General features: G+C 46.5%; 1 protein-coding gene across 1 annotated transcript; it reads right to left on the bottom strand.

Annotated features, from left to right (window-relative positions):
- Positions 1-921: 921 nt before the first annotated feature.
- LAJ45_04778 (uncharacterized protein) lies at positions 922-2,091 on the bottom strand (the record flags this gene model as incomplete). The annotated part of the gene is made up of 1 exon (XM_046114354.1): positions 922-2,091. One exon carries the CDS (start codon positions 2,089-2,091, stop codon positions 922-924), a length of 1,170 nt encoding a protein of 389 aa, XP_045972380.1.
- Positions 2,092-15,491: the final 13,400 nt, after the last annotated feature.

Raw genomic sequence — 15,491 nt, 5'->3', positions numbered from 1 at the left:
AAGTGGCATTGTACCATGGACACCAGCCCAGCTACTCCCGGCCCGGTAGGTATAAATACGGGTACAGCCCTCTCCTCTCCTCTCCCCTCCTCTCCCCATGCCCACCCTCAAGAAGATGGATTCATAGTTATAATTATAACTACACGTACTCTAGCTCTTCCATCTCAAACTTCAGGCAGGACCCGGGCTATAGTAGCTAGGCGGATTGCTAACCACCAAACCACAGCCAGAGTCTCATCCCACTATCGCTAGGTTTTGGACCACGCACATATTAGGCTAATACCCCCCCATCCCCCATCCCCCAAACCCCCGCGCTGAAGGGCAGCGACAGTCTTGGCAACCAAGCGAGCGAGTGATTCACCATGACCAAAACCCACCCTCCGTGCCTCCAAGGCCAACCTTTTTTTTCCACAAAACCACAGCGCTGATTGGGTTATGGTGGCGGTACGTTATGGAAGCTACAGGTTAAGAACCGAAAAGAAAGAAGAAAAAAAGAATCTCCGAGATCGAGACCTACCTACCCCAGGATAGCGTTTAGGCGTTGTGGTGTGTGGTGTGTGCTGGTCGCATTCATAGAGGCACATCAAAAATAAAACAGCAGGAGACTTCACCTTCACCGGAACTTTTTCGACCGATGTATTTAACCCAAAGAAAAAAAAATTCTGAATTCTGCGCATACAGTCGCAGTTGAACGCTATCATCATCATCGAGTAGCTACAGCAAAACCACCCTCCCCCCCCCGTCGCATCCATACCACATACCCAAGAACCCCACGTACCCATAAACCCATTCATTCCATTCGTAAACAAATTGACCATGACCCCCGTTTTACGCCATACAAAAAAACTCATCTCATTCCGACACAAAAGCCACACAACCAACTCTGTACACGCATTCATCATCAATACAAAATCGCCGTTCTTAAACCCTCACACCCTTAATCTCCCTCCTCGCCCACCACCGGTCCAGCCCGCCAGCCACCAACACGCCCAGCAACAACACCCTCATAACCATCGTAACCGCAGCACCGACATCATCCCCCGCCAAATCCCCCACCGTCCCGGCAGCTTCACCACCAAAATACCACATCGGGCACACTTCCACTACCCCACACCCCCACTGCCCTCCTGCCAGCCCCAACTTCGCGCGGAGCCCCTCCTCCCCCCACGCCCGCAACCCCTCGCCGGCATGTAGCAACAGTGCGTCTGGCCCTAACACGGGGCTCAGAGACGCGGTGAGGAGGTGCACAACCATGTACGCCACAAAGCCGGGCCTAAACAGCTGCGAGAACAGCGGGCTGTCGGCAAGGTGCTCGTGCAGCATAAGGTCCTCGTGCCGCAGGTAGCGGGCAAAGAGGAGTGCGTACGCGGAGAGCAGGACGTAGTAGAACTGGTGCGAGACGGGCCCGATGCTCGTCATGGGGAAGAGCAAGGCCGTCAGGAACTGGGTTGTGTCGATGCGGGTGAGCAGTGTTACGGCCGCGAGGATTGCTTTTGGGCCTGCGATGATGGCATGGATGATGGCGGCGAAGAAGCTGGCTACCGCGCGGAGAGGGTCAAGGAAGGTGTCGGCGTCGATGTCTTCGACGTAATCCACCACATCGTCGATAGCATCACCGACGCTCTCCACCACCGCCCCGGCAAAGAAATACACCACCACCGCCACCGCCAGACCCCAAACCGCCCATCTCCGATTCTCCACGCCCAACACATACCCGCCCCCAAACCCGCTCGCGATATTCTCACCCACATTCCTCTTCCTTCTACTGATCGCCGCGCCCTCAAATCTCCTCCTACTCCCCCCAACCTCCCCACCACTCTCCCACTCCGACGATGACAGCGCCGAATCCCCCGCCGCCAGCACCACCGCCGCGCCAGAGTCCCGCGCAACCTGCCGGTTATGTGCATCCACCTTCCACTTGACAAACTTCTTGATCTCGCCCATCGACGCGCCCAGGTCCGCCGCCTTCGCGATCTTCCACCCCAGGTGCACCTGCACGTCGCCGTACTTTACTGCGGCCGCCGGCGTGGCAGAGAGGTAGTTTGTGATGTCCTGGTGGATGGACGCCATTGCGCTCGTCGCTGCCGACATGGATGTCGGCAGCGGGTTGAGCGGTGGGAGCTCCTCCTCCTCGGAGGGGGGAGGCCGTCGTGCGGTTTTTCGGCGTCGGCGGCGGCGTCGGAGGCGACGAGCTGCAGGCAGTAGTTGACGAGGCGCCCTTGCGCGTCGAGGTCGTATTGGGGGCCCATGGAGAGCTGTTCTTCTTCGAGGTTGGAGAAGGTTTCTTGTTGGGTGGCCATTGGGGAGGAGCTGGCTGGCTGGCTGGGTGCGGGGTGGTCTGGTGGAGCTTCTGTAGTGGAGAGGACGAGTTAGCGTGTCTGTATATTTATTGTGGGGGAGCGAGGGGGAGAATTGGGGTTGGAATTGGAATTGGGGGTGGAATTTGCAAATACCTTTTTTTCTTCTTTGGCGGTAAGAATTGCTTTTATCACTGTCCCATTTAAGCTTTCTTCTTCAACAGCAGCCGGGATTGATTGATGAAGGGCTGCTCTGTAACGGTTGAAAGAAACAGAAGGTGAGTGAGTTGAGTAGAGTAGAGCGGGGGGGGGGGGGAGGAGGAAGAAGAACGGTTATCTATCTCTGTAGCTGCTGTCTCTCCGCAGCAGGCTTTTAGCCACGGGTCGCTAGCTACATGGAGAAGAAGAGCTTGCCACATCACCCTTGATCTGCATGCAACTGCAACAACATGCGAGGGTTAGGTGTGTGTGTGGTTCTGCCGCGGGGTAATGGGGGGACGTTTTGTGCGAGACGGGGGTTTTGTTTGACTGAAGTGTTATTTTTTGACGTGGAAGGGGCAGAAAGGAGTGCAGTTCAGCGCTTGGTTGTGGGACTGAACGTTTGCACGCGGCAACCGATGGGGAAGGGTATTTTTGTTTCATCAGACAGAATGGGGCATTGTTTCGTTTCGCGAGTTTGGGCTGGGAGTGATCGGCGATGGGATTGATTGAGCACGGGTCGGGATGCAGATTTTATTTAGATTCGCTATTTACAGTACAGTAGCTAACGGGGCAAATCTTGATTTTGTTCGTTTGGTAACTTGATTGCTGTTTTTGTCCGTTGACAATGTCGGGGGTGTTGATAATTGTGTTGCTAAAGGTACAATCCCTCTCCAGATGGATACAGATAGATACCGCAGTCTTGCCATAAGCTCTTCCACGTAGAATGCTCAGATCATCATACTAGCGTTGGTAACGAATGTAGCGCCGTCTTCGCCCCCACTTGAGAGTGGTCCTTTTTGAAAGCTCGAACCGCCAAAGAGGGGTAAAATGTTCTGAAAGCGACGAGAAAATATCGAATGAAGCTGAGGTTGGATAAAATGCCATCATATGATGTCTAGTTTCTGAGGTATTTTGAGGCCTCAATCTCCAACCAGCGACTCGTTGATACAGTACCTACATGTAGTTTATGTCACTGTGCCTCTAGCATTGCATGTTGTGCTGCGGTCTAATAATGCAACTCGCCATAAAAGGTTCTGTGCTTTCTCGTGATTCTAATCACAATTGGAAATATCGAAGTTTTAGTATTCCGGTAGGATTACCAGTAGAGTAGGCTATGAGTGCTTTCAACAGTATTTCTATCAGCCGCATGTTTGTATCTTTTGTAGGCATTGATAGAGAGACCTCGGGGATTTATTGGCTCTACATCTAGCTCTTCCTCATGGACCCTGCGATATATTCTCCGCACATGTTGGCGTCATCGTACATGAACATATTTTTTAATAAAGCGGGGACTTTCAGCGGTCAACCCCACATAAAAGATCTAGAAAATTAAAATAGAGTAGTTAAGGTATAGAGTGAACACTTCAAAACTAATTGATTGGGTTTTCAACCTCCTGGTGAGTCGCGGAAGCCAAATAATAAAGTGTTGAAAAGTCAAAAAACGGAGGACTTGGGAGGTCGGAACACTAGTTTTGTTCAAGTGGAATGAAGGAGGGAGGCACTTCAGAAGTGTTCTCATATAGCCTTAGAATGAAATCGACTAGGTGTGTTAGTTGTTAGTATGTAAGAGTATTCAAAAGTATTTATGATGGGGAGGGCGCTCTCAGTCGTGCTTTACCTTCCAGAATTGCATTGTAGTAAGCTACCAATAATTGGTCAGGATAGTCTAGTAGAGACCTCCGACATGTAGCTATTTGTAGATGGGAAGATGTTTTGGGAGGAGCGGGATAGTGATGCCATTGGGTAACTATATATGTACAATAATTAGTGTTAAGAGTAGAGTATAGGCTTGCCTTATCGTATCTCATAGGGGTGCTTTGGATATCCCGTCTCATAGGAAGTCTAGGCTTATGGAAGTGTCCATAAATACAGCCACAATTCTTAGATCCCGATATATATTCGTAGTTTGAAGAATGTTTGGAGAGGAGCGGCCGCGGGCCATTGATGGCTTGGTAACTGTATATTAAATGGTGATTAGTATGTCCTAGACGCAAGAGCGCAGGTTAGACATCTCATCGCATCTCATTGGGGTACTTCGCCTGTGTCGCTCCATGGGAGTCCGGCCCTGTGAAAGATGACTACATCTTCACCGAAGGTTCCGTCTTGTGGGTTCGAGCCTGTTATTTCGAGACGGGACTACCAGTCAGCTTATCAGCTCAGGTAGAAATCAATGCCGATGCCTAGGCTTTTATGCTGTGATGTACGTCCAGGGAGATGTGATAGGAATCGTAGTTACATTTAAAGTTCAAGGCCAGTCACCATAGCCCAAAAGACCGGTAAAGGCTGCTGAGATTCATTTTAGTCACTCAGCGCGGGGGTCTATGCCAATTCTTGATTTCGGGGTTGTTATTTAGATAGTTCAAAAGTAGAGGGATAGAGTTGTGCCTCCCCCGGGTTTGGGCCGATAAATGGAATAGAGTTCCCAATGTAGCAATGTGTCGTTGTTCATCCCAAGCAAGGTACCGCAGTCACTGACCAATGCTTCATTCCTGCTGAAAAACGGCAATGGTGTCATAATATATCATGGTAGAGACCTCCTATACCTAGTGAGAGAAATCGTTATAAAAGCTTTCACTAGAGGCAATCCATGTTACGGAAAACTCCAAACTGGATTTAGAGTTCTTGCCTTGGGAGGAGACCTTGGGGAAAACACCAAAAGGTGTCACATAGGTACAATTCGAGAGGCGGATCTGTACCAATGTAGAACTATTAGAAAGGTGCTTGACTGATATAGTACAGGGCTTTTTTAAATTAGGTATTTCAAACTTACCTACTACTACATGTAGAATTCGGGCTTTAATGTCGAGAGGTTGGATGTATGTCCAGTTCTCTTTGAAATTGGAAACAGGAAAAGTGCGTTTTCTCCTGTAGTCTGGGCGGGGGATAATACTTTGCCGTGCTGTTTATGTACTACTTCTACACAAGTTTTTTTTAGCTCCCCCAGATCATACAGTTCTGTGCTTGTGATAGGAGCGGGGGAAAAAAAACCATTTGCCTAGCCACGCATATCTTTATCTTTGTCATTCTTGATTAAAGAATAAGGAACACACTTTATCATCTTGGGGCTCAATTAGTCAAATTGGAAACGAGTAAGTAAATTCATAGCTCCTCCTTACCTCTGCTTTGCGAGAAATATTGTCAACTTAGATGCAATTGTTTCGTGCCTAGATCCGGAATAGGCCTGGGTTCACCAGGTGAACGTCTTGATATATTTGATTAAGAGCACGTTGTTTCCATGGTAAACCCGGAGCGCTGCTTATTTCTTTGACTTTTCTCCTTTCAACGGGAACCGTTGATGTCCCAGGCGGCGACTGTATAAGAAGTCGGGGACGGGAGAGCCGGAATCCCCTTCTCGAATGTTGTGTGAGGCTGCAGAGATTTTTGACTTCTCTAGTCCATGGATACATGAGGTAGTAGGTTTCTCGGAGACTGGATGGCAGCGGCGGTTGGTAAGTAAGAGGAAAGGTTTCTATTGTTATATTCGCACTGGCTCCTGGATGGGCTCCGACATTCCCATTCGGGGTGGGCAATAAGCACCTGAAAGTGCAAGCTATGGGCAGGGCTTAATTTGATGTATCTTTTCGCTAGCCGCAATTCGGACGTCGTTACCACCAAAAGACATTTTCAGGTTCTTCGCACCCGCCCTGAGTAAGATTGGATTACTTTGTCATTCGGAAAATCTATTTTCTCACGTCAGTATGTACTTATCTGCATCATAGAGCGCAAATACCAAAGGGGTACCTGTTTACATTTGAAAAGAATGAGACCCAGAAGCCGGCATTAGGGCGTTCTAAGATTTGGGCTCAACCAATTTTTATTCCAATCCAGTCCCTATAAGCGATAGGCCCCTCCTCTGCAGCTAGAGCTACTTGGTGATTACTATTGTAACGAGCAGTGAGGAATACATGTGTAGGGTGTTGGAGTTTGGGGGAGGTGGAGGGGAATTTTTCGAACGTGATATAGATAAATTGTTTATTCTCCTCCACCAGGAAGTCTTCTCTTCCAGTGCTGATCGCGCTCCATCAGAAACCTCTCATACCTGAATTGAGAATTGAAATTCCGAAATAGTCTGGATCCTGTTCTAGAAATCTTCGACTATGGTATCTGGTGAAGAGCCTTCTCAAGATTTGCAGCTTTACAGCGAGAGGTAGTAGGTGGTGGAACGCCTTGCGACACAGTCTTATCTGCAAACACTATATGTTGGTGGTGCACTGTTTTGCCCAAAACAGGTATGACCGTGCCTCACCAGCATTTATTACCTGTCGCTGTACTTTGCTAACATCCTTATCTTTGGAGCTCTGTGCCGGGAGAGGAAGTGACTATATATCTAGTATAAAGAAATCGGGGGTTTTTAGCTTGCTGTTCACCAGTGACGGAGGAACATACTCACTCTTGAATGTGTAGAGAATAATAGGTGAAATATAAGTTTAAAAGGCCCCTTCGATCTGAATGAATGAGTTGAGCCCGAAGAAACACAAGAACCGTGAGAGCAGCGATCTAGATTGGTGTAATCATAGACTTGTCCAATTGATACCCCAGCGTGAAACCTGGGAGGTTTTGAGCAATATTAAGTGTTTTTATATTATTCTCGGCCGGGAGTAAAGAATAGATCGATATTTCCATCTCTGGCTAAAACAGCAAGGGACTTGCTCGGCCATATGCCTTTTCCACTCTTTTTATTTTGAATTTTGGACCATCTCTTTCCTAATGTACACTTTTTGAAGTTAGACAGGTGCTATAGAGATTTTCATGTTATCAGACTTGCCCTGCAAGGCTTAATTCATTACCAAGGATGGAAGTGTTGAGACTCTGGTTAACGTACCGGTTGACGCAGTTATTTCACTCGACCTTTCAATTCTCAAATCGGGAGAGAAAACTAATCATGGCTTCCTGCTCAATCCACCCAGTGGCTGTAATCAATGCTGCTCTATGGCTAGTAGATTAGCGTGTCGATAGAGGAGGGGGGAAGAAGAGTCTGGCCGAGTAGAGGAACAGTCGCAGTAGATAGAGTAGTTGCTTGAGGCGGTGAAGATGATGGGACGGGGTGGGATGGGGGGCGGAGGCGGGAATGGCGGTGGTGGAGCTAATGAAGGTGACGGCGGACGAAGTGGTACACTAAAGGGCGAGCGAGCTGAATGAGGCTGAGAATGGTGAAAAAGGCTGAGAGGTTTGAGCGGAACAAGATGAAGAAAGACTAGCAGAAGTATATGGCTGATGATGGAACGGAACATTACTTCTTCTTTTTCATCTCGTAGCTTAACCTGGTGATGCTTCCGGTTTTTTGATGAATTAAAGGAGGGATTTGTCTAAAATTACTGATCCTTGGGAGAGGATAGATGGTGCTGTAAAGTTGTCGTCCCACGTTGCCACTGCCCCTCCATGGGGAAGGTTTCTGCAACTACCTCTCAACCTCGCCAAATGTCAACGAATGGAATCCCTCTCAAAGTAATAGCGACGATATTGGTATTACCACCCTCTATCCATTCCAAATATACGCGCGTGCAATTGCTAATACGATAAAACAGTAGATGACTCAGTGGCTGTCTGTCTCATGCATGCCTACACTCTCGGTGGTTCGCAGAGGTTACTTCGGAAAAGAAAGATAGGCACCAGCTGTAAAAGCTTCACCACAGCATTCGGTCGGAAACATACATGTTCATGACCAAGTCAAAGAATGAAATGGGCCGACCTAGGCTGGGAAATAGGCTCGACATCTCCCGCCCACTGTTAGGATTCTGTTTTCGGCTCCAGGAAAAAAGGCCTTGTTCATGCCTGGGCCACATAACATGCCGCGCCAGGGCCTTGTAGACGAAAGCTCGTTTTCGTTTCTTTTCACAACTGGAACAGGGATGCGAGGTCAACATCCCCGAGTAAATACAGGTACTGTAAGATCAATTACTCTTTGTGGTTTGTAACCCTCTTTACATGCGCTCTTTACCCTCATTCCTAACAAGTACTTGCAGGTACATATGAGAGCCCAACCAGGCTCACACTTTGAGCTGGACCTCGCCCGCCTCAACTTATGGCCCATTGTGACCCTTACTCAGAGCGCAAGAAAGAGTAGATATCGACGATTCTCGTACTCGAATCCCATCAATTCCAAGCCAATCAAGCGAAAATGCGGCAGGGTGATAAAACCCGAATGGCTTTCGGGCACCAAGTGGAACGAGGCGCGGTTTAGGCTGGCGACCGAACAAATACGAATCAAAACACCTTGGAGAAGATACTGTACAAAGTTTCTACGTGCAGAATATTTTTTGTTTAGCAAAGGTGGATTGCGGCAAACTTGAACAGAGTCGGACCTCTTATTTCCTTGGCCAGACTGGACTTCTTGGAGGATTCAACGTTTTGCATTCACCAAAAACTGATATCCAGAATTGTCCTGTATTCTTTTTCTTCCCGTTCTCATATGGGTGTCGCTTTAAGCTTTTAAAATATCGCAAAAAGGAGCTAGCCGATGGTCGTCATGGATAATCTAGTTTCAACGTCACTGACCATCCCCGTCTTCTTGGCGCGGCGACATTTAGCGCGGTGACGGGGTGCGGTCGACGTTGTAATGCACCTAGCCGACGTCGCTACGCTAATCATCTTATGGAAAATCAATGATCGCCGCGACAGGAAATATCTAGGTGGAGCATTCCGATGTAGATAATGAGGAAACTGTCGAGGCGTGTATCAGAGACTTTAAACGTAATGAAAGATCCTGTTTGCCACCCAGAAAAATAGTACCCGCAACTAGTAGTTTTGAGCGCATTTTGTATTGACAGATAATTGTAATCATTAGTTTTCCTACCCGAAAAAGCGATCTGTTTTGCGATTAATGGTTGACCGAGAGTATTCGTTGATACCCGATATCGTGGTGGAAGAGGTTGTGGGAATGGAGATGTTTTATTTCTAAGGCCAGCGCTCTGTGGATACAGAGACATGTAGCTCGGAAACGTAACTGGGTCTCCCTCGATAGAAGAAATGTGGAATATAGACCCGAACATATGGATATAGCAGATTCGCTCAACTGGTTTTTTCTGTAGTATAGGCATTAAGATAGCCCTCAATGATTGATCCACATATGTAGCCCAGACTGACATCTGCCCTGCCACTAGTAAAAATCCTCGGGTATCCTTCCAACTACTATCTGCCTCGAACAGTAAAAGAAAAAAAGAAAAAAGGAAAAAAAAAGAAAACGTAACAATACCAACGCAACCACGCTCACGTGTCTCCCCTCGCCTTCTTTTCTTTCGCTATGTATACTTCCATCGTAGCCTCTATTTACTACCTGTGGCCGTCTATAATTTCTAAGTTTTATACCCTTATTTCCCACTCGATGCCCCCACTTCGGGTCTCGCTCTGACTTTCTTTATAATTCACAATTCCCATTACCCAACTCTATATGGGAATGTCGTGTGCACCAATTATATATATTGTTCTCTGGAGTTTTTCACTTAATAAATTACTTCGGCTTTTAGTTGCCATAGGATGACACTTTGGTACTACAATAGCCGATATATTGAGGTGTTTGGTCTTGTAGCGTGAGCCGGAGGTGAGTCGGCTGTATTCACACGCCTCGTAAGGGGAGTTTGGTGGGAAGATGTTGAGGTTTATGTTCTGGTGACAAAGAAAGATGTCCTGATAGGGTTCGACATCGACATTTGGGGTAAAGTGATATTAAGGGAGGGAGATAAAAGTTAAGAGCGCATATTCAGTTTCACTGTTCAGCGAGTTCTTGATGAGCGAGATTAAGACGGTATCTACAAATGTTCCTTCTCTGCGATTTTCACGGCCGGTTTATACGTGGCCGTGATATAAAATCAGGTGGCTTGGTTAGTGGGTGTGTGGGTGGTGGGGCTGTAGCTGGGTGGGATGGAGTGCAGGGACGGATGAGGTGGGGGGAATTTCTCTGCAAGATGCTATGCGGTCGGTCTGGTGCCGGACACAGGATGTAATCACGTCAAGTTTTTTCTGATGCGCATGCAGACACTAGTGGCCTGGAGACCAAGTGATGGAGTTATCTGCAACATTTATGCTGATTGTCTTCGAATTACGTAAGGTGCTAGCCAAGGCTGTTGTCCAGTCACGAATTATGGCTCGATTTTCTTACAAATGTGGTCTCTACTGTTGGGAGCGTGTTTTGATTCATTTGGTCGTGGACCAACGTTACAACCTGGGCTAGAGAGGAGAGAAAAGAAAAAAACAGGAAAGAAAAAAAAAACGGGAAAAAAAAAACGGAAAAAAAAAAACGGAAAAAAAAAACCGGAAAAAAAAAAACGACCAAAATCTCGGGGCGCCTAAATGAGGGTACAGCTCTCCACAACACAACCACCAACCACCAACGGTCAGAGATCAGCGACAATCAGATGTAAACACACTCTCTGAGTTCTTGAATGTCTTAAGATTATAGTCGTAATACAAATTCCAAGCAAGGATGCGCGCTGGCACAAGGCATTGTCGGTCTTCTCCGTGTCTCACAGAAAAGTTTCAGTGATACCCCGTTATAGGAACAAACCGTCACACAAATCTAATCTTCCTGCCCATGCCCAAGCTGTAGAACTGACGAGGAGATTTACCCAATTCCAATTGCGTGGATCAGAACACCTCACAGGGCCTATCCATTGTTGTGGTGTGAGGTAGACTACATGTAGTCTCGTTCCTAGACTGTTTTGTTGCCGCACTGCTGCGCACTGGACTAAAGCAAACACAGGTGGGCACGAGACTAGACTACATGGATCACTACAGCTACATGGCTTTGTATTTTTTGGAGTTTGCGCAGACAGCTAGCTGACAATGAGGTTGAGACTCGAAGGGTCACGTGTGGGTTGCAGGGTTGGAGGGACAACTGTAGATGGAGTAGCAAGAACACAAATATCGTTGACTTCTTGGTGGGCTTTCAGCTTAGTGCTGAACTTGCTTTTGTGGAGACTGGGGTTTGTCTTTGTCATTTGAGGTAGGCGAGGTGTCAAGGGCTTCCCACTTTGAAAGCTGCATACATATATGAAGATGCGAATCTGTTTATACATTGTGTATACGTAGCTAGAGTAATTGTGGATCGATGCTTTTTTGAGAATGTTTATTTACGAGTGATAGCGGGGCACGCTATAGCAAAGAAAGGTATTGAACATGACAGAAGCAAGCCCTGCAGCTGCTGATCTCACACGCATAGGTTCCTGGCCACGTTTGAGCGCATTCTCTCAGAGATCTAGATATAAGTGGTTCTTAATCCTTATCTTAGTAGTCATGGCTATTAGAGTGTAAACCTGGTGAGACTAGATGTACACAATTCATTCTGCTCACCAGGGGACTTGGGTTTGGACGATTTTTACTTTCAGAGGTACATGGAGTCACTCTAGGTTTACTTTAAATCAATAGTTCACCATGTACCCCAACACCCCGCCCAGCGGTGCTCTCCCTAGTAAAACCTGGAGAGTCAAAATGCTTTGAACCACTATCAATCTCTACACGTAAAATCTCTTTTTTCCGCTAGTGCAAACAGAATGGAGAGCCATCGCTCTTCACTTTCTAAACTTGAAAGTGGGGATTATAAGTGGTACGATTAATTTGGCCTCCTCCCCCTCGAAGCGACGCACTACGTACATACAAGAGTCCTACTTTGCAATTGCACAAAATGAGGATTGACCGTTGTCATGCTGAGCTCCTGAATATCCATGATTCAACATACGTGTGAGACTAAGCCCTTACCCCTTAGCAGCCCCCTTGGAGAAGCTTTTCGTAAGTGATACTTGCGAAAAACAACATCTAGCTCCGTAGAATAGAGGGATGTGATCTACACCTAATGCGTACAATATAGCACAGCGATCGCATAACGCCAAGCCTATAGCTAGTCAAGTACGGGAATATTGCTTTCCTACCCACCAACGCAAAATCGTCGAAAACGCCCCCAAAAACCGTTAAACATATCTATAGATGCACCCAGAAACCGAACCCATAATTTAAAATCTCTCAAGACGTTGCCAATCCTTCTCCCTAGAATCTTGTGAATCTATCATTTCTCCGGCGGGCATGTTACCCTGCCGGCGGCGGTATCGCCGACCTCATCTCTACAGCGAACTTTGGTCGTTTGGGGCTGGTGTTGATAACAAGAATGGTTTCCAGAAATAAAGAGTGGTGGAGTGGGGTAGAGTGGGAGTCGAAGTGGGTCCCGCAAATTTTTTTTCGTTGTGTTCGCGCGTTTAGGAGTGTAGGATAGAATGGAGAGTGACCTCAGACCGACCACCAAAATCAAAGTACCTGGTTACGAAAGACCCACCAAGAATAGCAATGTATAACTGTAGAGCGTACTGTGAAGAGCTATCTCCCCATGATCTTCTCTCTCGTTTACAGTTTCAGCAAGGGAAGTAGTTGGTACCATGCCTATTGTACTTTAACCAGTACACGACGTCAAATTTACTTTAGTGCTTCATGTGTGCCCTGGGAGGAAAGAATCATGTAATTTAAATTAACACAGTGATGCACGTAGCCGCGGCCTTGCATAGACGCTTACTCGCGCATTTTATCGGGGTTGAGAATGGAGGTAAAAAGGTGGTACTCCATTTTGTACTGGTGGTTGCATCCAGCTTTAGTTGCAACACAGGTCCTCACTCGTTTTAGCAACCCTATTGCCAACGCTTTGTAGAGAGCCAACAGGCAAAATGAAAATGGAATGGAGACACAACGCTCAATTCTTGTAAATTAGAAGATTTTATTCGAGCTACATGAAGCCACAAGTCTATAGAACATGATGCCATATACCTTGATCTTGTAGACCCTGGATCTGGTCGATCATCGTCAATTTGTCGTGATTGTTGCCTCGTTGCAGCCCAGAGTCCACAAAATCTCGTAGTGGCCCAAGTCGAAGCAGTCGAAGAGGGGCAACAGGAAACGCAAAATGGAGAGAGAACACTCAATGCTTGCAAGTTGTGGACTTTTATTCGAGCTACAGGAAGCCGTCAGTCTATAGAACACAATCCCATAGACTCTCATCTCTCAGACATCGTCCCTGGTGAAATATGGTCGATTCATTGCGATTAAAGCCTTGTTGCAGCACAAAGTCCCCCAAAACCTCGTAGCAGCCCAAGTCCCCACCACGTGAAGAGAGGCAACAGGCAAAAAGAAAACGGGGACATAATGCTCAATTCTTGCAGATTAGACACTTTTATTAGACAATTAGAAAGCTACAAGTCTATAGAACACAATCCCGTAGACGTCTATTTCATAGTCCCTGGTTCTATAGAGATATGGTCGATTCATCGTGATCGTTGCCTTGTTGCAGCCCAATGTCCCGAAAACTTCATAGCAGCCTAAGTCCCCACTCTTCGAAGAGGGGCAACACAGAAAACGAAAATGCACATAGAACGCTCAATTGTTGTAAACTAGAGACTTTTAATAGATAATCAGATACCCACAGGCCTGTAGAACATGATGCCATGCCCTCTAATCCTCTAGGCCTTGATTATCGTGCTGTATCGTGGGGGAACCAATCTGCAGAGAGGGGCATTTTGCCCGTTGTAGTCACAGAACTGCACACACAACGCTCAATTCTTGGAAGTTAGAGAATTTTAATCTCTGTACAGAAGCCCACAAGTCTGGAGAACACAATCATCTATATCACTATCTTCTAGGCCCTGTTGTTGATGGACTATCGTGATAAAACCCATCGTGGGTGGCATTCTGCACGGCCTCCATTTTCCCCGTCGTAGCCCAATCCCCCCCCACAATTCCGCCCCACACTGCAAAAAGTGGGAAAAAGTGAGCAGAATCGGTGGTAGTTACCACCAAGTCACGGGGTTTGCTCGCCCATTTGCCATGAAATGTGTCACATACATATCTCCCCAAATCACCAATTCCCACCACGAGAATCGACGCCCTAGCACTTAATTCTTCGAAATCCGTGAATCCAAATGTATGAAAAGAAAGCTCTGAATCTCTAGAACCTGTTCCCTCTTGGATATACCCTGTAGGCCCTTTAGTGACAGACTTAAAGCCCAAATATAACATGCACCAGGCCTCTCTCGAGACTACAAGTTAACCCTAACTCTCGCCTTCGGCCCCTTAGGTACCGACGAATTCTACCCCCAACCCTGGCTCCCATAAGTACCCACCCATCCCCACCTCTTTCTCCCTTTCTTCCTTCTCTTCTCCATACCATCGATCGACTAGACGCGACTGCCAGCAACAAAATTTTGATATTTATATCAAAATTTTGACCCCAGCAATCCCGCCCTACTCCATCGATTCTCTCCCCCCCCTCTCTCTCTCCTCTCTCTCTCTCTCTCTCCCACAGGGCAAGGACCATGACAACGTAAGTTTTCTGTATCTTTTTCTTATGTTTTTTTGTCATTTTTGTCATTTTTGTCATTTTTGTCATTTTTGTCATTTTTTTCAGTTTTTTATTTTTTCATTTTTTTCCATTTTTCATTTTCGTTTCCCCCAATAAACCAATGAAAAGAAAAATAAAAGATTTTTTGTCTTTGATTTCCCTTTTTGGTCATGTTTTCGTTGTTGTTGTAGCTGCTGTAAAATTTCTTATTCCTTTAAGATCTTTTTTTTGCTGGCAACACAATAAAAACAATTGCATGTGTCGTCCCAACGCAACCGCAGGGGTGATAGAAAAGGACAAAAAAGCACATGAAACTCTTCCCCAAAAAGTCAAAAGTGTAATAATTAATAAGGTCTTCGTCTGTAAGACCTTATTATTATTATTAACCATGAAACTCAAACATGACTGTCTCTGCGAGATTGTAATATATTGGGAGTATTTAAAAACCTCTCGATATGTTATAAAAATATCAACGGACAAGATTTGCCAAACCCCCCAAAAAACATCAAACCTCTAAATTCTTGACACCCAAGATCGCAATTAACAAGATTCACAAACCCACACAAATATAACCCAACCCCACGCTAATATCCACACACACTCCCAATATCAAAAACTCCAAACCACAATCCCAACTCCACGATAACTGCGATTGCTTAATAAAAACTGCCAAACAAACCATAAAT

The sequence above is a fragment of the Morchella importuna genome (genome assembly GCF_003444635.1).
Source record: "Morchella importuna strain M04M26 chromosome Unknown Morimp01GS012, whole genome shotgun sequence".
Taxonomy (NCBI): Eukaryota; Fungi; Ascomycota; class Pezizomycetes; order Pezizales; family Morchellaceae; genus Morchella; species Morchella importuna.
Note: the sequence above shows the minus strand (reverse complement) of the source record. Positions and strands in the feature narration are given on the sequence as shown.